The sequence below is a fragment of the Protopterus annectens genome, chromosome 6.part0 (assembly GCF_019279795.1).
Source record: "Protopterus annectens isolate FY-2018-M chromosome 6.part0, PAN1.0, whole genome shotgun sequence".
Taxonomy (NCBI): Eukaryota; Metazoa; Chordata; order Ceratodontiformes; family Protopteridae; genus Protopterus; species Protopterus annectens.
In genome coordinates, this window is record NC_056737.1 from 1,442,676,463 (window position 1) to 1,442,700,622 (window position 24,160).

At 38.9% G+C, this 24,160-nt stretch overlaps 1 protein-coding gene across 1 annotated transcript in view; it reads left to right on the forward strand.

Moving 5' to 3' along the window:
- Nucleotides 1-24,160, forward strand: part of THSD7B (thrombospondin type 1 domain containing 7B) — a 6,482,604-nt gene that overhangs the window by 6,406,668 nt on the left and 51,776 nt on the right. Inside the window, exon 28 of the mRNA XM_044074964.1 lies at nt 16,536-16,626. Within this exon, the coding sequence (XP_043930899.1) occupies nt 16,536-16,626 (91 nt within the window). The remainder of the gene's footprint in view (nt 1-16,535; nt 16,627-24,160) is intronic.

Sequence of the window (24,160 nt, forward strand, 5' to 3'; positions counted from 1 at the left end):
TTGCATTTAGAGTGACTATGTAGGTAATTTGAGTATGCTGGCCTGACATAAAAAGGGCACTATGGCAGAGGAAAGAGTAGTACCCAATATTGAAAAGCCACAAGGAGAGACATGCATGCCATCCCAAGCAAAGCAGCCAGGGTTGTCAGTCATCTTCTCCTAGGCTAGTGTATATACTGGGTCCTCTCTGAATGACACCACTAGTTAGCCAATAAAATAAATAGGGCTAGCTGGTGAGATAGAGCTTTCTCCCAGAGAATCCCTCTTTTGTGAAATACATTCCCCTTGGATTTAAAGCAAACTAGCTTCTGACCATCTTTAAATATAACTGTTGTGAATGGATGAGAAATCGCAAATTCTTTCCTGATCTGGCCACTCTATTCCTCATTAGAAGGGATTGAAACTAGATAAAAGTTATTCATGTCAATGTGCACTCACAATTGGAATCTCTTCACTAGGCTACTAATGCTCTACTTGATCAATATCCCATGATATTAATCTATGAACCTATGAACCCATGTCTTTCAGATCAATAAAAATGTGAATACTGATATATAAAAGTAACAGTAGTATTCACACATTTCTTTATTTTTCCCTTCATTTACATTTCTGTACAATTGCACTACTGAGAATTAATGGATCATTCCCAGGACCTAATATGACTGGCACAGTGTCAGGAGTTATTTGTGTGTGGTATTTCCTAACAAACCTTCCCAATCGTTAAATAAATCAGCATAACCATGAGTGATAGAATTGACATGATTTAGTATATTGTTTAATATGTTGCTTTTGTCTTTACTCCCATTCCTGAATTACATAGGAATATGGTCACTATTTACTTTGACACTTAGAATTTATCATATTTAGCTTCTCATAAATCAAGCAATTGAGAATATTTGGAGAGCTAACATCTTAATGTCTATGCTGACATAACCCAAACAACTGAGAACATTTGAGAAATTAGTTTCTTTATGTGATAGAGTTTGAAAGAGGACATTGTACTTCATACTTTTATGATCACATATCAATAACCCTTTATTCATTGGCATTGCCTACTGTTCCTGATGATCATTACAATGCGCTGACCGTTCATTCTTTTCTCTTGCTTAGACCCAATGTTTTAATGTCATTTTCATGCATAAAATTACAGCTTGCAGCTGTTCCTTGTTTAAGCTGAGTATTTCACTTTTTTAATTACAGCATTTATTGTCAAAAATCTAATAGAGCTCTTGTCTCACTCTTTCTGATGCATTCTAACATATAAGTGCATCAAATATTTTCATTTTAGTAGTGCTAGCAAACAACTTATTCTTATTTTTCTGTTCACTAACATTCATTTTCTTTTTAAGATAATCACCTTCCCTTTTACACACATTTGCAAAAAGGATTCTGTGTATCACAGCTTCTACAATACCTATTAAATGTGCACCACTTCTTCCTCTTATGCTAGAAGTCTCATCTACTACACAAGTCTTGGATTTTAACTGCACCATACCTCCTGTACACTTTACTCTGTTTCGCATTTCCAGTACTGTTGCAAATATTCTCACTCTGTTCCTAGTTTTTGCCTTTTTATTTAACTCACTTTTTATCCTACAGACCTCAGTTTCCTCATTTCTTTTAACTGTCTGTAATTTTATTCAATCTCCGTGTATCCTTAACTTTGGATAAGGTTACGTTTTCTTCATTTTAAACCTGCCACTTGTACAATCACTTATGCCATAAATTATTCTGTCTCTTACCAATGAATAATACAGCTCACCAAACTCACAGTTTTTAATTTTTTAGAGAAGCAATATCAGCCTACATAGCCATTTAGAATCTTATGCCCTTGAAAAGAAAAAAATGAATAAATGGTAAGTTATTTTTAATTTGGGTGTAGTTTGGGCAGACTTATCAACTGGTGGAGGGTGACTGGCTTCTTTTACATCAACTATAAAGTGTAGTTAAGAACTGGGTAAATAATTTGAGATAACTACCTCTCACACAATCTGAAATATCACTTAAAATTATTTTGTGGGGAGATTACTCATCTGCACAAAGACTGAAATCCATTAAATTTGTTCTTTAATAAATGCAAACTTATATGCAATATGTATGGAAACATTAAGGTTAAGGTACCATGGACAGGGTAGCATTTGCTAGTAAGGTTTGGTCAGACATGTTAAAATGAATCTCTTGTCTTAAGCTGCTCTCTATGGTATGGGATCATTATATGAGATGATTACATTGGTGGTACAGAATGCCCATACAGTTAAGGTTAGGCTGGCAATGGGATGATCTAATTAGACATGTAGGTAATCAGCAACAGGGAACATACACATGATATGAGAGTGTCTACAGGTTAGACAGTTTTGGAAAAGCACTATTGTCAAATGGAAACATATCTATAATAGGCCCAGTTCCATGGAAGTGTTTTCTCACCTCCTTGGGATTGGGAAAGAATGTGAAAAATAGAAAGGCATGAGGAAATACAAATTCTATTCTCAGCAGCGTAGGTCAGAAGGATTATAGTACAGTAACTAATACTTTTTATACATACTGGCTCAAGATGTTAAGAGATCCAATATCAAAATTAGGAAAACTTAGATCAGAGTTAGACTAAGGTATTTGTAGAAAGAGGTAGATGTTGTGGAATGTTATTAACAGGGAACTTTATTCTTACTAATATCATGTTATGGTTTAATTTTAAGTAACAAGTTCTTATAGGGGTTTCTTTTTATTTTTTGCTTTGCTTACTCTGTCTCTTTTGTGGGATTAGTCACTGCTGCTCTGAGGTTTGCTTATTCTCTGTGCTCTGTTTTATTATTATGATATGTTCGTTTAATAGTAAATAACTGAAGTAAAAGAAGACCATCTTTCTGTGCCTAACAATAACTCCTAAATGTGTGCTGATTTCTTTTTGCTGTTTTCATTTTTTTGATTGTCTTTAATAGTAAAAACAATAAATACCTTCAGCCACAAGCCAGTTGGTATACAAAACTGTAGAGACTTTTACTATTTGAGAGTTATGAATATTAGTATCTGGTAAATACATTTATGTGTTAAATGCTGTTCTAACAGAAAGAAGATTTGTTTTCTCTGGTAATATATTAGCCATTATGGCTACATATTATTCAAAAAGGTCTACTAAGCATAATTATGGAAAAAGCTTTGTATATAAATTTTAGCACATAACCACTCAACATAATCAGAGTCAGTGCAAATAATATACATTAAGATTTTTATGTCAAAACTAGTAATAGTGAATAAGCATTGAATACTTCATAATAAGGAATATATTTTTCAGTTTTACATTATTCAATGTGCATGTTTTGAATTCTTGCCTCTAGATGAATGAGTGCTCTTTAAGTTAGTTGTAGCATAAAATTATTATTAAAGATATTATATGCATAACTCATTTATGAAGCAGATACACTCCAAAACAGAAGACCAAGAAATGCCATTTCTCTGATTTATCCTTAACCCTATATGATCCAGTGTTAATAATGTTGCCATCCCATTAGAGTCTAAGTAAATACTGAATGACTATGGAGATGATTCATAGCCAGTATAAAAAATGTCCATGTGTTCAGATGTTTTGAATTCTCCCATCAGGCACAGTTCCTAAAACACTGTAGGGTTTCTAAAGAGGAACTAAAGTAAGTACTACTGATCTGGTTAAAAAAACATCATAGCATGAGGTGTGATATATCTGCGCATCAGTACCAATGCTCAGAAGTGAGTGATGATATGGCAGTTTGCAGTTCATCATCTGAACATTGACAGAAGTTCTGTTACCCTGACACTCATCAATTTCACAACAAGCTGCAGTTTGAGCTTTGCTGGATTATCATGTCACCTTTATGCAGAGTTCCTCCATGTTTGGTAGACCATTAGTGAATGGCAAGTTTTATGCTGCTTCTTTATAAATACTAATCCCAGCCTCTCCATGCCTCGAGACACCTTTTCTCTGGCAGCTACAAAAGCCTCTCTGTTAGCTGGGTAGCTTTTCTTTTGAACATCTGATGCAGGTTTTAGATGACTTTAGCAGCAGTGTTTTAGGTCTCTTAACATGGCTTATTTCAAGACTGCATAACCAGATCTCAGGGTTTCACCTCTTATTTCAGGAGCAATAAATATAGTTTGTCCTATCCGCTCATCACAACAGCAGTCTTACACAGATGGCTGTTGTCATAGTCTAAGTGCTTCTCCTGTCACCTCACACTGACAAAAAATATCCACAACATTACATACTGTTTTTTTTTCTAACAAGCTAATCAAGGATATAGATGCAATCTCATCCTTAGTCATAGGTTCATACATCCCTGTGTACTTAATAATGCAATCAATCCAATGTTTTATTTGCAGTCTAATCACTGCAATTTCCACTACTTGATCATGCTGTTTATGACACAGGGACAAGAAAAATGGTGACTGTACAAATTCACATCTCTAGTCACTAACCGAGAGTATCTTTGAAGAGAGTGAGGGAGCTGCTTAGTTTGATATCTCATTGGTAGCGGACTATATGGAAGACATAATGACCATGTCAAAAGGTCCTGTTTCTCTTTAATATAGAGGGATTTACCACTAGTTCTACAATTTTTTTTATCTTATTTATTTCCATTTGTTTACCAGGAAGATCTGACTGGGAAAACAAGCCTCTTTGAAGCACTAACCCATTAAGAAAAGCTCCAAGAGATAATAACAGTAGTACACATAGAACAGACAAAATACTCATGAAACATTTAGCGTATTACATACAAATTGAGGATGAATAAAGCAGATAATTATGAAAGAAACAAGTATATTTTGCAGCAATATAATTAGTACTGTGTACAATTAGAAAAATAAGAGACGGAGAGAGAGAGAGAGTAGAGGAAGCCACTGGTATGTATGTGTACATAGCAGAGGTAGTTTAGGATTAATTTAACCTGGGGTATAGCAGGGTCATAACCATGAATCAAGCAGGAAACATTTTAATTTTATCTTTGAAGACACATGTATTGATGAGGAATCTGACTAGAAGGGGAATTGAGTCCCAGGAGTCTGAGACAAAACTGGAGTGAAGAGCATGTCCTGCTTTGTTGTGAGTTTTGTGAGCTAAGAGGAAATGTTTATCAGAAGAGCGAAGAGCTCCATTGCTGGATTGGAGTTACAGTGTACTGCTTAAAGCAGAACATTTTTGGGGTCAAAGACTAATCTGTGTGCAAACTGAAACTGAGAGTAGGTAAGGAAGTGAGGGTCAATCCAAGTCATGTGCCTGAGGCAATACAGTGATGTGTTGGGTATGGATTGTAGGAAGCAGATTTGGCTATTTCATTACAACTTTGCTCTATTTCATTTGCCAGTATGAAATGGAGGTTGATGAAAATAAGAAAGGCACATATACATGCTGGCAACAGGTAGGTGCATGCTAATGTTATTGCTGCTTTCAGTCAGATACTGTTTGGCTCTATATAGCAGACCTAACGTCTGATGTGTTTTTTAAATTACTTTCTGGATGTGGAGGTTGAATGTATTGGTGTTGTCTATTAAAGCCCCTAGTGACTTATTACTGGAGACTTCCTCAATGTTCACATTATTTGCAGAAGTGATTTGAAAGTTAGCATTGCATTTGGTATGAGCTACATGAATGAAAAGGAGAAGTTTTGTTTTATTTGGGATTTAGTATTAGGTCAGTTCGGTTAGACAGCTTTCTATGGAGGAGAATGTACCTTGTGTGAGCCTTTGTAGAAGAATGGGATTTTGGGAGTAGATATGAGTCACATCATCAGCTTATTGGATGTGTTTTGAGGTATTTTGTAAATTATTGATAAATATATTAAAGAGTAGTGCTGCTATAATGAAGCCATGGAAAACACCGGCAGCGACTGGCAAGAAATTAGAGATTCTAGATTGCCATTTAACAGCTTGGGATCTGTTGGACAGGTAGCTCTGGGATCCAGGAAAGACTAGAGTAAGACAGATCAAAGGAGGCTACCAGATGGAGCAGTTTATTATGGGAGACAGTATAAAATGCTTTAGCTAGGTTTAAGAAAAAGGGCAGAACAATATTACCTGTTTTGTGGCTATGATTAATGCACCTAGAGAAGTCTGTTAGTATAGTATTGGTACAGTGGATTGGTCTAAAGCCATGTTGAATAGACAAGAGGAGGTTATTGTAAGAATGTGGATGAGGAGTTGAGAATGGATACTTTCTTTCATAGATTTTTGATAGAGAAGAATATATGGCCATTAACCCATAGTGGAAAAGACCATTTGTGTCCCCCCCCCCTTTGGGCAGGGGAGGGATGAATAATTTCTTCCAAAAGGAGGGGACATAAGACTGTTAGATTAATCTGTTAATGAATTTTGACTCAATGCAGGCAATGGCATCTGCTGCAATGTTCAGGTACCACCTAGTAGGTTATATATAGTGAGTGTAGTAGATTTTAGTTTTAAGAGGTGCTTTTTAATGGTAGAGGGAGAAGCTGGGACAGTGTTGCTGGAGAAGTTGTTGTAGTTGCAACTAACTTGGAAGTTAAGCTAAGGTGAACTGGTTAGTGTCTATGTTACATAGTGATTTATCTAAAGTTTTGGAGATTTTCCTGAGTTTTATTAACCTGCCATTTTTTTGGTTGATGCAGATATGGGGTGCTGTTTTGTTTGGTCCCATTTTCACATATGACTACCAGTTTGTTTAGAACATTGGGAAGCATTAAATAGGTTGACTCCATTGTCTGAGGGAATGGTTTCGAGAGTACTCCAGTTTATACAAGTAAGAATGGTTAAGAAAGTTTCTTTATTAAAGTTTGTAAGGTTTCATACTTATTTAAAAAAGGTATTTCTTGAGTTGATGAGTTGTGTGCCTAAGGAACAAAGATTATCAGATGATGACTGAATGTATCTGTTAAGACACCCAAAGATGAACTTTTCTCAGATTTGTTTGTTAGAAGCTAGTCTAGTGTTGATTTTCTTCCTGTTTGACTTGTTGATCTGGTTGGGGCATAAATGAGTTGTGAGTAACTGTGCAAGTTTAGTGACAATGAGGGTGATTCAGAGGTGAGGGTGAGTCAATCTATGTTTAAGTCACCCAGGATTATAGTTTCATTGTGAATACTTGATGTAGTCCAGGAGGAGAAATTTTCTAATGTTTTACTGTTATCACTGGGAGGGATATGCAGAACTATGATACAGAGACTTTTCTTGTCAATTAGCCTGAGGAGGGTGAGTATATATAATTACTGATGGTGGAGGAGCATTTGCGTAGAGATAGAGACTTCCATGTAGTCAAATACTGTATAGCTATGCCACCACATTTTTTGCCATTCAGTCAAGTCTATACTGTATATGTTGTAACCTGGTAGGATGATTTCCTCATCACTGATGCCTGGCTTCAGCCAAGTTTCAGAGATGTCTAGTATGTTAGGATCATGGGTATTTAACCATGCATGAATGTCAATGATGTTAGGATCATGGGTATTTAACCATGCATGAAGGTCAATGATGTTAGGATCATGGGTATTTAACCATGCATGAAGGTCAATGATGTTAGGATCATGGGTATTTAACCATGCATGAATGTCAATGATGTTAGGATCATGGGTATTTAACCATGCATGAAGGTCAATGATGTTAGGATCATGGGTATTTAACCATGCATGAAGGTCAATGATGTTAGGATAATGGGTATTTAACCATGCATGAAGGTCAATGATGTTAGGATCATGGGTATTTAACCATGCATAAAGGTCAATGATGTTAGGATAATGGGTATTTAACCATGCATGAATATGAGGTCAATGATGTTAGGATCATGGGTATTTGACCATGCATGAAGGTCAGTGATGTTAGGATCATGGGTATTTAACCATGCATAAGGTCAGTTGTTTTGTTTCTGATGCTTCTGATGTTGATATGAAAGCATTTTAGTGCTGCCTTGTAGGCCAGGAAGAAGCCATCATTTAAAAGTATGTAACTGAGCATGCAGATATAGTAATACCATTTAATCACTCCATGTAGCTTAGGGAGAACATACTTGAGTATTTCTCTTGAGTCAGAAATGAACACTTTATAGTTATAAAATATGTCCAATTGCTACATGGCAACAGCAGCATTACATTCAACTAACAGCCTGATGACGGAGAAGTATAAAGGGACAATGGCTTCTCTGACTCAGAGCATATGCCTTTAGCACTTATCTAGCCTTGGATTAAAATATTTTCTAAAGACAGTCAATACATGGTGATCAAAGAAGAATTCATTAGCCATAAATATGTTCACATTTTCAGTGACAGTGATTATCTTAAGGGGTTTAATTTATATGGTAGGTGCATAGGTTTTCCTGTTTCCCAAAGAGTGCAATACTGCATACATTTAAATTTATCTTAAGTCCATGTTTCTGGCACAAAAAGGATAGACCCATTTGAAGCATGTGGGTGACTTCAGAGGAGATGATAACAGCTCTGAGTTTGCAGTCATCAGAAAACATAGTCAGCCAAAGGTGAGCTATAACAAAAATAAAAGTAAACAGCACAGAGGAGAGGTCTAAACATGGAAGCTTGGATAAAGCTAATGGTGAAAAGTGAATTGAGTGACCAATTGTGACTAAATGGGGTTTGTCTGTAAGCCAGTTTACTACCAAGCAACTTTTGTATAATGCCAGACTGATGAATAGCCACATTGAAGGCCTTGACCATATCAAGGTAGCCGATGTGCACAGACTTGTTTCTGTCCAGTACCCCTATAACTTTCCAAAAGAAATCTATTGTGTTAAGTAGACAAGGTTTACATTTCATGAAGCCACTTTGATTTGGGTCTCAGGCTTGAAAGCTTCCAAAACCTTTATTTATTATTTCCATGACTATACATACATTCCATTACTTTACAAGTGATTTGAGCAAGACTATTTGGTCTGAAATTGCCAGAGTTGGTGTCATCGCATAAGTACTGGACTGATAACCACAAAAGCAGTTCTCAAGCCTTGGGTACATACACTGAGGAGGGGTAAGACTGAAAGGTTTTGTGAAGTGGTCGGTCATTGAGGCAGTATTTGTTGCTAACATGAAAACAATACTGCTAACATGAAAACAATCAGGTATGTTGTCTGAGCCAACAGATATAGTATTCTTTGTTTTGAAGAAAATTTCTAGGATGTGTTCAGAGGTAATCATAAGGGGTGCTGCTGATTGGATGAGTGACAGGAATACTTGGTGGGAGGGGGTGCTGCTGGAAAAGTCTGTGATAAACTTGTCTGCTGAGATATTTTTGATTTCTCCAGGGTCTAAATGGGTGGTGCTGGTGGACACAAGCACACTGTGGTGCGGAGTCTTGCTCCTAGGATTCCTGATGTAGTTAAGGAATGTTTTATGTTGTCCTTGGATGCTGTAACAATGTATAGTTCATACATTGTTATGCAGATTTTGAGTCTTCGTCTTAGCTTTTTTAATTATCTTTTGAAATCCCTTTTAAAGCAAGTGAACTAAGCATTTTTAATTTTTTTCTGCCATTGTAGAGTTTATTAGTACTAAAGAACTGCCACAACATACTTTTAAACTTGCCGTTGTTTTTTGTGGCAGATGGAAGACATAAGGATCTCTGCAGGAATTTAGGTGGGAGTAGAAATCATTGTATAAGTGACAGCTTTAGCCATGAGGATACCTTGGGATGAAGAGTACTTAAAACTCAGATTATCGGCTAGGTTTATAAAATCAGTCCCCTGAAGACAGTGTGCTTTGATCACATCTGGGGCTGGGTTCTTAAGGATAATGTTAAAGCATGTGGTCTTATTTAAACAGTGATGTGAAAAGTGTAGATGTGTAGCACAGTGGAGCTCTATTAGCAGCAAACAAGTTGAATTGACTTGTAACTCTAGTATGGAAACATAATATCTGCTTAAGAGAGTTTGCATTGACATAGTCCAGGACCCTTTATGCATACTTGTTTGTAGTCCATGTTTGCTAATTTATGGATAAGTAATTAATATCACACATAAGAGTCAATTTTGACTAATTTGTTAAGAACTGTAGTTTAGTAAGGTTGACATTAAGCACTGTGATGCTCATGTAGGGGGTCCTGTATTTAGCAATGGTAGGTGAACTCGCTTATTGATACCAGAATACAATTGCATTAAATCCAAAGAAAAAGGTACTGTCCTCTTTATACTGGCATCATATTACAGTGATGTTTTCAAGTGTTATTCATTAGCTTTGTAGACATATGGGGCTAACTCTTCCTATAAAAAGGCAGTGTTGGTATACAGTGGGCTGGCCAATATGCATAAGCCAAAAAGTAAGAGGTATACACCATTCAAATGTAGCAGGTAGTATTGTCCAACATTTACCTCCAATATGACAGATATTGGATCCTGAGAATGACAACAAAAGCAACAGTTGAAAAACATAATAATTGCTACTAAATACACTTTCAGTGGTGTTTTTTTTCCCTAATGGCTTCTTCAAACTATCCTAGTTCAGAATGAAAAAAAAAACTGGCCCTACCAATGTTCTCCTGAAGCCCCTGCCAGTTCTTTTGTATGATGGGCTTTGGGCTACATAAAATAAAGTTTGCTTTAAAATGAAAAAAATAAACATGTAAGAATTAAAAAAAAAATGCAAGGAATATGGAGTGTAATAGGACTGGCTGTTAGTGTACCATTTATATGGGGGCAATTAGTTGAAAAGGAAAACAAAAAAATCTGATATTATAGTAGAGTCAAGAGCTGTGAAGTGCATAAAACATGCTTGTAAAAACAAATTGAAGGCATCCAATAAGCAAAACAGTGATCCATAAAATCGTGCTTGTGAAAACAAATCAAAGGAATTGAATAAGCAAAACAGTGATCTATCAGCGCACTTCTAATGAGTCAGAATGGAATGTATCCTTGTATCTAATGTAACTTTGTTGCCAAAAAGGGTAAACTGTAATATTCCCAAATAATTAAAAGCCTGAACAATTTTGTTAAAAATATACCTTGTACTTAAAAACATGTCCATCAAAAGAATTGTTAAGGGGCAGTTTGGGTTGGTTAAATTGGGAGGGAAACTTGCATGGCCAGGGTGAGTGCCTACTATCAAATCCTACTGTTGTTGGTGGTGGGAGGTCCCATACCTGGTTCAAATATGAAGAAAGCTGACCCAACCAACTTTCTCCTCTTCTCCCTGCGGGCTATTTTATGTGATGGGCTTCAGGCTGTAAAACAGCAGGAATGCTAAAGACATGAACCAATGTAGAAATCCAATAAGAAAAACAGTGATCCTTCCACTTGCTTTTATGGAGCCATAACTGAGTGTACTGTTGTAGCTACTGTGCCTTTGTCCCTTAAATGGGCTAACGATGATATCCTCAAAAATATTCAAAACTTGAAGTCCAGACAAGAAGAACTTGAGTTAGACAGTGTCCCTCATACACAGACAAATGTGTAACAAGTGAATTAAATTGAGCAGGAAAACCTGTCTGGACAGGGTGGAACTGTTTATATATTTTTTGTTTTATATGTATGTTGAATTTGGTGCATGTTGCGTTTGTAGCTATATACTTTAAGCACATTATCTGTATTATATTCATGTGGAGTGTTTCTGACCAGGACTCCACTGAAAAGGGGCTGCTTAGCTCTGCTGATTATCCCATTTAGCAAATGAATATAAATATATAATGTAAACATATATTCATGCATAGTGTGAATGATCTGGAACTATATGTTAGAATTACCTTAGTTTGCAATCATATGGACTGCTGCAGATCAAATGAATTACTGAGTCGGCCTGCCAAAAAGCATCTGTAAGTCATATGATGCAGTACTATCTATTGCAAGACCACCAGTTATTGTAGAGCCCACATTCTGCCTCTCAGTAGTCATCTTTGGATTAGTGCTTCTGTCTTCTCCTGGTGAGAGAAGGAGTGCAGTTACATTATTTCCTGAAGACTGCTGATCACCAGAAAACTTAACTGCATTATAGGTGACAGCTTAGAATCTGTGCATCTATTATGACAATGGTGAGAGTGGGAGCAGAGTGCATTGATTCCTGACTCTTTCTTGTTGGAGAGTCAGTGTCTGTGCTTAACATACCTGATTGGTCTAGTTGCTATTCGAGGCATCTACCAGAAAAAGGCTACAAGCCTGTAGACCCTTGCATCATCTGGAACAAGACTGTGGATCACCAAATAGGCCGTGGCCTGCTTCTTTTCTTGGCATTGGTGCAAAAACTAGCTAGTTTTAGCTAGAACTAGCCAGTTTTTTTAGTTTCAGCACTCAAAACTGTTTCCTTGTGCCCAGCACTTGCTCAGAACTCATTCTAACCACTAAATAAACTACAAATTACTACAGCACTCTGTTTTCCTCACTTGTCAAGAGGAAAACAGTTCTTAGTACTTAAATTAATAAGCACCTATCCAGGCATGTCCATGGGTCAGCTCCCAGTGTTTTCTCCTGTCCACCTGATGAATCTGGGCATCTTGGGGCAATGTAGCAAATGCCTTATATACACTGACAACCCTCTCCTCCTACCACCCAACACTATAACCTGTGAGAGATGCACTTATATAGCCAAACTGGAAACCAAGCTCTCTCCAGCCAAGACTGGACTAGACAGTCAAGAGGAGAAGGCTAACACCTGCTCCATACCACACTCAACACATAGTCCTTCAAAACCCGCACTACCAAAACCCACACATAGAAACACAAAGCACACACCCACATTTACGGAGGCTCTCAATAAAAATCTGCCCAAACAACAGAGACCTCCCAAGCTGAAACACAGACAACCACCACCCCTCAATACTACCCAAATGACACATAGCCCACAAAATCAGTGTGTCACTCAACCTCAGCCCATAAGGCAAAACAACATTCCCAACACACTAGTCATAGGTGACTCTATAGTCAGGCTCACTGCTGTCCCACTCACCAGGCTAAACAAGGAGAAAGTTGCTGTCAGCTGCCTGTTGGGTGCCAGGATCTGCCACATAATGCACACACTCAGGTCACTCCACAACAAGTACAAATATGACTCTGTCATTGTCCATGTTGGTGTGAATGACCTGAGACATACCTCCCTGGACTACATGAAAAGAGACATGGAGGAGCTCTCGGATCTTGTAGCCCAGGCAGGTATGACCCTAGCCCTGAGTAGCATCCTGCCATCACCCAAAATGATACCACAGTACAAGGAAAAAATGATTGGTTTCAACAATTGGCTAAGCTTCTGGTGTCATTCTAAGGGGATCCAGTATCTGTCTGCCTGGGACGACATGGTCGATAGACCATGATGCTTTGCCAGACATGGCCTGCACCTGTCACCCCTGGGATTCCAGATACTGGCTAAGGCTCTTGCCACTTCTATAGTGCCTTTTTAGGCAAGGTTCAAATGCTAAATTCAACATAACAGGTACAAGCAAGCAAACTCTGAGGGTAATGCTACTCAATGCTAGAAGTCTAAACCTCAAAATGCACTCACTCGAGGCACTCCTTAAAATGGAGAACATTGACATCTGTGCAGTGACAGAGACCTGATTCAAGGCTCCAGAGAGCACCCCTGCATTACCAGGTTATAATTCATACCACATCTTTTGGCCACCTAACCTGGGCCGAAAAATTAAAGGCAGAGGCGTGTCCATATTCATTAAGGATATCCACAACTCCAGGCTAGTTGCTCAATATAATGCATCTGAAATTATCCAAGTGCAACTAACACTGGGCAAGACTGCAAACCAGGTTGTACCTTGTTACAGATCCCCCTACCATGCCCCAGGATTCCCACTCTTCACATCTTAAGATACTGGAAAATATTACGGTACAACCCAATACCTTAATTATGGATGATTTCAACTACCCCACCATCAACTGGGAGAACTACTCATGTACCAACTCATTCACTCGTTTTCTGGAATTCATAAATTTCAATGGCTTGAATGAGCTTGCCCACACCCCCACCAGGGGCAGCAATATCCTGGACCTGGTCATTACCAGTATGGGTAACCGGTGTTCCACACCCAAGGTCAGCTCCTCGATGGTCATATCCGACCACAAGCTAATCACTCTAGACATCCATAGCCCACCCCATCCCCCATTAAGGAAACCACTGTCAAAAACTACTCCAAAGCCAACTTCATGTTTCTTAAGATAGAAGTGGCAAACTTCAAGACACCCATGCAGATGGAAAATAGAGGTATGACTGCTGAATCTTACACAAATGCAGTGTATAAGCACTTACACGAGTGCAAGGATCATGCTATTCCCAACAGAACCAAGATGCTATCCTCCAAAAAAAAGGAAGTCAGTCTGGTGGTCCTCTGCCATAAATAAACTTTACAACAGAAGGAAGAAGCTGTTGCAAAAAAAGAGTAAAATTCCAAGATTGGAGGAACTCCCTGGTCAGCTTCAGCAAGAAGCTGAGATCCCTCATAAAATACTCTAAAGCCAGTTATGAAAATAAAATTGCCACTGATTCCAAAGACAACCACAAAGAATTCTACAGCTATGTCAAGAATCTAAATGACAACACTCAGATCTGCTCTAAGCTGCAGCACAATGGCACTAAATATACAAAACCAATCGATATTGCCAACATCCTGGCAGATAGGTTCAGTGCTAACTTTACCCCACTCTCACCCTACAAAGGGCCCATTTTAATACTGGAAGAATGTAAAGCCCCTGTAATTACGGATGAACAAGTAAAGACAGCACTTTTGAAAGCCAAGAACACAGCATCCATGGGACCAGACAACATCCCAGGCTGCATACTGCACAAACTACAGAATGAACTGGCACCCCACCTAAGTACCATGTTCAGTCATAGCCTCACCTCAGGCTATGTGCTTACTGAATGGTGCGCAGTGACAGTTATCCCACTCCACAAAGTGGGTGCCACCACGGACCCCAGAAACTACTGCCCCATTAGCCTGATGAGCCTGGTCTGCAAGGCCATGGAATCATCTTTGAGGTTATAAACAAAGACATAGGTAACCTCCAAACCCTGGACCCCACTCAGTTTGAGTTTTTAAAAGGTAGATCAGGTCTACTAAACCTGACTGACTTCTTTGAAACAGTCACTAGAGCTATAGATGAGGGCAGGGTAGTGCACACAGCCTATCTTGACCTCGCCAAGGCTTTTGACACCATCCCCTACTCTGGAATTATAGATAAACTCACTAAACTGGGCATAAATGCCTATGTCACAAGATGGGTGGTCAACTAGCTCACTGACAGAACCCACACAGTAAAAGTAGCTGACTCCAAGTCCGACCTCAGACCAGTGGCGAGTGGAGTAACACAGGGTTCGGTCCTGAGTCCTCTCCTGCTCGGCATCTACTTCTCTGAAGTGCAGGCCAACACAGAAGGTCTTTGGCTAGCAAAGTTTGCAGATGGCTGCAAACTGGGAGTCATAATAGAATCACCTAATGATGTAGACATTCTACAAAAGGGCCTCACAGAGACAGATGCTTGGTATCAAAGTCATGGCCTCAAGCTCAATGCCAAGAAGTGCTTTGTCATCACCTTTGGGAAAAACTCGGTACCTATGAACTACCACATAGGCGGTAGCTCACTAAACACTGAAAGTGTGATAAGAGACCTCAGGACACAGGTGGACAGTAGTCTCTCCTTTGATAACCACTTCACCACAGTAGTCAGAAAATCCTTCTATGTGGCACGCCTCATCACAAAAGGGTTCTCCTCTAGAAAAAATGAGGTCATTGTTCCTCTCTACTCATACCTCATCAGACCCATTATAGAGTACATTTGGCATGTATCTCACAAGACACCTACAAGAATAGGAAAGGCTACAGAAATACCTCACTAAGAGGATTACCGGCCTCAAATAGATGCCATACACAGACCGTCTCAAAAAACTCCAGCTCTGCTCCATCGCATATTGCCTACTCAGAGATGATCTCTGCCTAACATACAAAGCTATGTCAAACCCAAAGCTGTTGGACATGCTACACTTAAAGAAATCCCAGTCTCTCTGAACCACATGCTGCAGGGACCTAAACATTGTCACCACAATAAACAGAACATGCTGGAGGGATAGATTCCTGTCCCAGAGACTTTCCATACTCTGCAACAAACTACCCATCCATGTCAAGCAAAGCTCCTCATTGGCCCTCTTTAAGAAAAATCTTGATGACTGGATGGGAAATAGAAAATTCACCCTGGGGATCACTTCTGCAGCACTGCTTGACAGGGGCACAGGAAAATAATTTTCGTGGGTGGCAAAAGCCAGGGAACCTTTTTGGCTAGGCTTATATAGGCCCCAGGGCCAATAGCCTAGTACCTACCTATGAACCTACTGTACAGCTCTGGCTGCAACTGTAATGGAAAAAAAATCATATCTTTATTAAAAAAATACCATTCCTTCTAAAGCAGTGTAGATAGCTGGAATAGTTTCAAAATAATATTTTCACATACAAGTTCACATGTATTATTCAAATTATGCCAACTAATACATAATGTTTTCCTAGTACAGTCATTCATTTAGTGCAAGCACCTGTAAATGCAATATGAAGTTGCACAGTAATGCACCTGTGCTCACTTTAACTTTATTTAATATTCATTTTTTTGTTTCCTTAAATAGATGGAGGTCTCAAAGGTTGGGTCTATGGAGTATCCATTGGTGGATTTGCCATCATTATTATCGTTATAATAGGGATGTCATATCTAGCTTGGTAAGTATCAGAAGAGTCATTAGGTATATCTGTCTATGTATATCTAATATCTGTCGCTTTGTCTCTCTATGTATGTCTGCACATATATATTTAAATATACACAAGCATATATACATGTTTGAAAACACACACACTCTCACAATGAGTCCTGGTTTAAGGGATTTTGCCTACTGTTCTGTTTGCTATACTTTTGTTATTTATTTTTTCAGAATATCTCATAGGCAGTATTTATTTATTTCCATTTATTTTGCATGTATTTCATGTATCATATTAGTTTTCTCAAACTTGCAGGATAAGGAAGCATATCATAGGGCTGCAGTAGCAAAATGTAATGATATTTTTCTGATGGGCACTAGTAAATATAGCATGGAGACCAATTTCACAGTGTATTAATTCTGAAAGATGTTCATTGTAAAATGTACAGTGTATTTTATATATATGTATATGTGTATGTGTGTATGTTTACATGTGTGTGTATGTTTATCTCTAAGATCACTACAGTAGGCTTAGCTCTATCGGTTATATCCTACTAAGGATGTCACTGCCACCTGCTTTATCCTTAGCAGAATATAACCTATATAGATAAGGCTAATGCAGCAGTGATCATTTGAACATATACTGTTATGGGTACTTGCACAACTGTACATATATTTGTGTATGCTTGTATGTGTATATATAAACAGTAAAAGAAAGACCCAGTAAAGCTAAAGTCTTCACTGGGTGATATCATATAATGGAGGCCCATGAGATTTATGCAGATATCCTCTTCAGGGCATGTAATAGATAGTGAAAGCAAAGACTCATGGGTATTCAGAAGCCATGTAGCTGAAACACTGATAGGACATGCCATATATACAAATACTCAACTAGTGTAATGTCTTCACTGTGTGACAGTTTAAATCTACTATAGTGGAACCTCTTGGGATATAGCTAAATGACCCTTTAAATACATACCAGTGATTCAGCTCTGTGGCTTCCTTATGCCAATTGACTTTTTACTGTTATAAGTTGTAAGTATTTTGGGGTAAATTCAGGCCAATAAAACCAAACTCCCCAAGCTGTAGACATGCTGTGATTCTGTCTTTTTCTGATCTCATCATACAGCATAAGTAGATTGTTTGGTTATAGTATAGAAACACAATGCTTAAAGTCAGCCTGATGTCCATGAATATTAGGGCCCCTGCAAAATATTACAAATATTATCCAAACAAAATCTAAAATGGTCACACAGGCAAACTGTTCAGCACAATCTGCAAGAAAAACCCACAAGACTATAATCTTCGCTGAAGTTAGAATTCAGAAGCTGAAACACTGGTATGACCTTAAGGGGTCACGTACTTGTATTCCATGGGCTTTCACTACAGGAGGTTTAAGGTATTACACACTGAAGACTCTTCTGGCTGTGTCTTTCTTCCAAACTGTGAGAATCCCTCCCTTCTACAGCATTCTTCTCACCACATTTTCTGATCAGAAATAAAAGCACATTTCAAGACTCTAGGAAAATGCAACTGCTATCTCTCTGGTGATATAACTCAACTTATTAATTCCCTTCTTCCATCTACATACCTTGCGCTAACTTTGCTTTTGATTCGGATTATTTCTTTTTTAATTTCTCCAAGTTTTTTGGGTTTCTAATACCATGACAGGAATTGTCCCTATTCCTAAGTCAAAGTGTGATTCAAGTTCATGAAATGTGTATTGTTTCAGTCTTTAATGTTAGCCAGAAGTGTTCTTCACAGCACAATCAATGTGCCCAGTAATAATGCCTTCTGTAATTCATATGGGGTTACATGTATCATAACACATCTTAGTAGGATTGTAAATTCTTTTTAAGACCTGTTGCTCCTACTACTGTTGGCACTGTCTGGGTATCCTTCTTTCACACTGCCCTTGTTTGCCTGCAAATTCTGATATTTTATGACTTTGTGTGTCTCTATACATAAGACACTGTAGTCACTGGGTATAGAAATTTCAATGATCAATGCTACTTTTGTCTTCTTTTCATGGATTACTATATCTGGTTTTCTCACATCTATTTTTGGAACTGTTGGCAATAGGTAATCCTATCTGATATAAACTTCATCATTTTCTATAATGTGTTGTGGCTCATGTTTCCAGTGTCATTCAGCTACTTCAATACCATAATGTTTGCACAATCCCTAATGCAGTCTTGCCACATGATTATGCCTTTTAGTATACAGTGCTTCTGCCATTAGTATATTACAACCAGCAACAAGATGTGAGACTGTTTCCAATTCTGTATTACAAAACCTACATTTATCTGTTTCTCTCACATGTTCAATGGACTTTGTAAACCAATTTGTATGCAGTCCACTGTCTCGGGCCGCCAATATTGATCTTTGGCCTTTTGGTTTAAATTCACCTCTCCTTAACCATTCCTGTGTTTGATCCTGATTAACATGAGGTTGTTCCAAGAGTTTTTTATACTTGCAACTAACTGTATTTATGGACTTTCTACATTTCTTGCCATCTCAACTGATCCCTCACCTTATATTCTTTCTTTTGTTTTTTTTTTTGGTACTTTCAGTTCCAGCCTGATTTTTATCCACTTCTGGCTTGATTTCCATTCCCACTTAACACCGATATGCTTCTGCTAAACTAAGCAGGGAAGTCATCTTAGACTTATTCTCCTCATGTTTTAAAACTTTCACTACATTTAGGTCTTGTGATGTCAGTAGATATGTATGCAGTCCCACGACTGCAGATCTCTACATGTAATTAATCAGTTTTGAGGAGCTCCATCCCTCCTTCACAATGGGGTATATATAATCTTGGTGTACAATGATTTTTATAAATCATTTGATGAGCATGAAGCATCCTTCTTGTTTTCCTGTCCAACTGATCCAACACCTGTTGGGGCCAGTCAATCACTCGAAAACTCTTAAGTTAGGACAGGAAGAGCATATTGGTTTGTAGCTTGGACTTTGCTCCTAGATGTCAATGCTGTTTTCAGAATTAGTTTTAGTCTTCTATAATATTCCTAAGTTTTATTAACATTTGTTCATGTTTTGTTATTGATGCTTCATCAATTCCCAAATATTTATACACTCGCTCTTGCTCAGGTTCTTTTACATCACATTCCTGCCCCAAACTGATAATTTCATGGTACTGTAGTTTTCCTACTATAAAGGCTGCTTTTGCACATTTTTCAAGACCAAATGACATTCTTCTATCAACTTGCATTTGTGCTTTCAGTTCCTCATCTGATGAACCATACAGTTGTACATCATCTACAATAAGAATATGAGAAGACTTTGCACTTTGTTGTTTTCTTGGAGCCATGGCCTAATCTGTTAAGTAGGCAGCTTAATGGTTTAAGGTCAAGACAAAAGAGCAGTGGTGACAGAGTCACCCTGGAATATCCCCCTTTGAATTTTTATCTCTGGAGTAATAATTTGTCCTTTATCATGGTTTAACTGCAAAGTGGTTTGCCACTGTTTCATGGTTGTTGTAATGTAATTATCAGTGTAAGATATATGTTATACATTTGTAAGGACTCTTTTATCCACGAACGTGGGATACTGTCAAATGTTTTTTTGTAGTCTATCCATGCTGTGCTTAGATTATTCCCCTTTTTACAGTTCTCCATTGTGACTTTATTTAACAACAAATGATCCTTTGTTCCATGCAACTTTCTTTTGTTACCCTTTTGTTCTATTGTTATGCAGCATCAATTCCAGTGTATAGTTTATACATTGATTCATAGGTAGGTACTAGGCTATCTGCCCGAGGGCATTTATAAGCCTAGCCAGAGTGTGTCGGCGTTCACCGCCCCATTGATTAATTAACTGATCCTCTGTCAAGTAGAGCCAATGAAGTGATCCCAGGGGTGTATTTTCTGTTCTCCATCCACTCGTCAAGGTTTTTCTTGAAGAGTGTTAGTGAGGGGCTCTGCCTGATGTAATTTGGAATTTTGTTCCAAAGCATGGGGAATCTCTGTGACAGGAATCTATCCCTCCAGCATGTTCTATTTATTGTTGTGGGGAGGTTTAGATCACTAGAGCATGTGGCTTGCAGTGACTTGGATTTCTTTAGGTGGAGCATGTCCATCAATTCTGAGTTTGACATGGCTTTGTAAGTCAAGTAGAGATCACCTCTGAGTAAGTGATATGCCAGTGAGTACAGCTGGAGTTTTTTCAGTCAGGCTGCATAGGACATATCTTTGAGGCCAGTAATCCTCTTGGTAAGGTACTTTTGTGGTCTTTCCAGCTGTTGGAAGTGTCTTGTGAGGTACATCCCAAATGGGGCATTGTACTCTATGATGGGTCTAATGAGTGAGGAGTAGAGGGGCACTATAACCTCTTTATTTCTAGATGTGAACCCTTTAGTAATTAGATGGGCCACATAGAAGGATTTCCTAACTACTTTGGAAATATGATTGTCAAAGGAGAGATTACTATCTACCTGGGTCCCCAGATCTCTTATTACCTCTTCTGTATTAAGGGGGCTGCCACCTATGTGGTAATTCGTGGGTGTTTTGTTTTTCCCAGACAGGATGACTATGCATTTTTTGGCATTTAGCTTGAAGCCATGACTTTGACACCAGGTGTCCATCTCAGTAAGGCCCTTTTGGAGGATGTCCTTATCAGCCGGAGAGTCAATTATGGCCCCAGTTTGCAGTCATCGGTGAACTTGGTTAGCCATAGTCCTCCTGTGTTTGCCTGTACTTCTGAGAGGTATATGCCGAACAGTAGGGGTCCCAGGACCGAGCCTTGCGTGACACCACTTGTGACTGGTATAGAGTCAGACCTGTAGCCCAGGTGAGTTCTGTCTGTAAGCCAGTTGGCAACCCATCTCATGACGTAGGGGTTTATATTCAGGCTGTTGAGTTTTTCTGTAATACTCGAGTGGGGAATGGTGTCAAAAGCCTTGGTGAGGTCAAGGTAGGCTGTGTGAACCACCTTTCCCTCATCTATGGCCTTGGTGACTGTCTAGAAGAAGTCAATAAGGTTTAGTAGGCATGATCTGCCCTTAACAAAGCCAGACTGGGTCGGGTCAAGTGTTTGGAAGTTCCCAATGTCATTGTTAATGAGTTCCACGATGATGCGCTCCATAGCCTTGCAGACCAGGCTATTCAGGCTTATACCAGGGTCAGTTGTGGCCCCTCCTTTGTGGAAAGGAATAACCATTGCTGTGTGCCATTCTATGGGCATGTAGCCTGTGGAGAGGATGAGGTTGAACAGCATGTTTAGGTGGGGGGTTAGTTCGTTCTGTAGTTTGTGCAAGACGCAGCCTGGGACACCATCTGGTCACATTGACATTGTGTTTTTGGCTTTTGAAAGGGCTGTTTTCACCTGTGCGTCTGTGATTTTTGGGACACTACATTTTTCCAGTATTGTTGTGGGACATCATCACAAGGTAGGTTATTGGTCTGTATAGTTTATTGGATAGTTTGGAGGTTCCCTCTTAATTAAGAGCATTGTTTTTCCTGTTGTTAACCAAGCTGATGTCTATTTGGGATATGCATATAAATAGCTCTTACCCATGGCTATATTGTCATGTAAAGATGTTAATACTTTTAGCCAGAAGTTAGGAACATCTGGGCCTAGAGTTTTCCAATTAGGGGCTTTTCCTAACATTGTTTAAATCTTTATGGCAGTTACTTTAACCCATTTCATATCCTGTACATTTGAACATCTTAGTCTTTCTTTTATTTCTTCTATCCATTGAGCATCTTTGTTATGTTTCACAGGATCTTCATAGATATTTCTCCAAAATATATCTATTTCTTCTTTTTTGGTGATGTTGCAATTCCTTTTGCCATGTTTCCCAATTCTCTCTAAACATTTTGGGGTCATCAATAAATTGCTTATTTTATACTTTTCCGTTGTGTTTATATGCATATCTTCTACGTTTTTTGGCCTGTGCTGATATTTTTAGTTTACTATTTGTGATAGTGCATGATGGTCCTGATCTGTTCTGATATTGCACATTGCTTTTATTATGTTTATCTTTTCTGAGTATTTTTGTTGATCTGTTCCCTCTTCTATACTATTCTAACAGTGACACCTCTTTTATAGGTTCATAGATAAGTACTAGGCTATCGGCCCTAGGGCCTATATAAGCCTAGCCAAAAGAGGTTCCCTGGCTTTCACCACCCAAGAAAATTATTTTCCTGTTCCCTTGTCGAGCAGAGCCACAGAAGTGATCCCCAAGGTGAATTTCCTGTTTCCCATCCAGTTGTCAAGATTTCTCTTAAAGAGGGCTAATGAGGAGCTTTCCTTTTCCAGAGCATGGGAAATCTCTGGGACAGGAATCTATCCCTCCAGCATGTTCTGTTTATTGTGGTGACAAGGTTTAGGTCCCTGGAGCATGTGGTCCAGAGAGATTGGGATTTCTTTAAGTCTAGCATGTCCATCAGATCTGGGTTAGACATGGCTTTGTATGTTAGGCAGAGGTCGCCTCCGAGTAGGTGATATGCGATGGAGTATAGCTGGAGTTTTTTGAAACGGTCTGCGTATGGCATCTGTTTGAGGCTGGTAATTCTCCTAGTGAGGTATTTCTGTGGCCTTTCTAGTTATTGTGGATGTCTTGTGAGGTACATGCCAAATGGGGTGTTGTACTCTATAATGGGTCTGATGAGGGATGAGTAGAGAGGAATGATGACCTTTCTTTTTTTGGAGGAGAATCCCTTTGTGATGAAGTGTGCCACGTAGAAGGATTTCCTGACTACTGTGGTGACATGATTATCAAAGGAGAGACTACTGTCCACCTGTGCCCCAAGATCTCTTATCACAGTTTCAGTGTTTAGTAGGCTACCGCCTATGCGGTAGTTCGTGGGTGCAATTTTTTATTCAAAGGGGATGACAGTGCATTTCTTGGCATTGAGCTTTAGGCTATGACTTTGACACAAAGCATCAGTCTCAGTGAGGCCTCTTCATAGAATATCCACATCCTTAGGCAAATCTATTATGGCTCATAGTCTGCAGTCATATGTGAACTTCATTAGCCAGAGACCAGCTGTATTAGTCTGGACTTCTGAGAAGTAGATACCGAACAGGAAAGGACCCAGAACCAAACACTGTGGTACTCCAATTATCACTGGTCTGAAGTCAGATTTGGAGTTGGCTACTTTCACTGTGTGGGTTCTGTCAGTGAGCCAGTTGGCCACCCATCTTGTGACATAGGGAGTTATGCCCAGTCCAGTGAGTTTATCTATAATACCAGAGTGGGGGATGGTGTTGAAAGCCTTGGTGAGGTCAAGATAGGCTTTGTGCACCACCTCACCCTCGTCTACGGCTCTGGTGACTGCTTCAAAGAAGTCAATCAGGGTTAGGAGACATGATCTACCTTTTTCAAACCCAAACTGAGTGGGGTCCGGAGTTTGGAGGTTACCTATGTCTTTCTTTATAAACTCCAGGATGATGTGTTCCATGGCCTTGCAGACCAGGTTCATCAGGCTAATAGGGCGGTAGTTACCGGGGTCAGTGGTGGCACCCCCTTTGTGGGGTGGGATAACTGTCACTGTGCACCATTCCATAGGCATAAAGCCTGAAATGAGGCTATGGTTGAA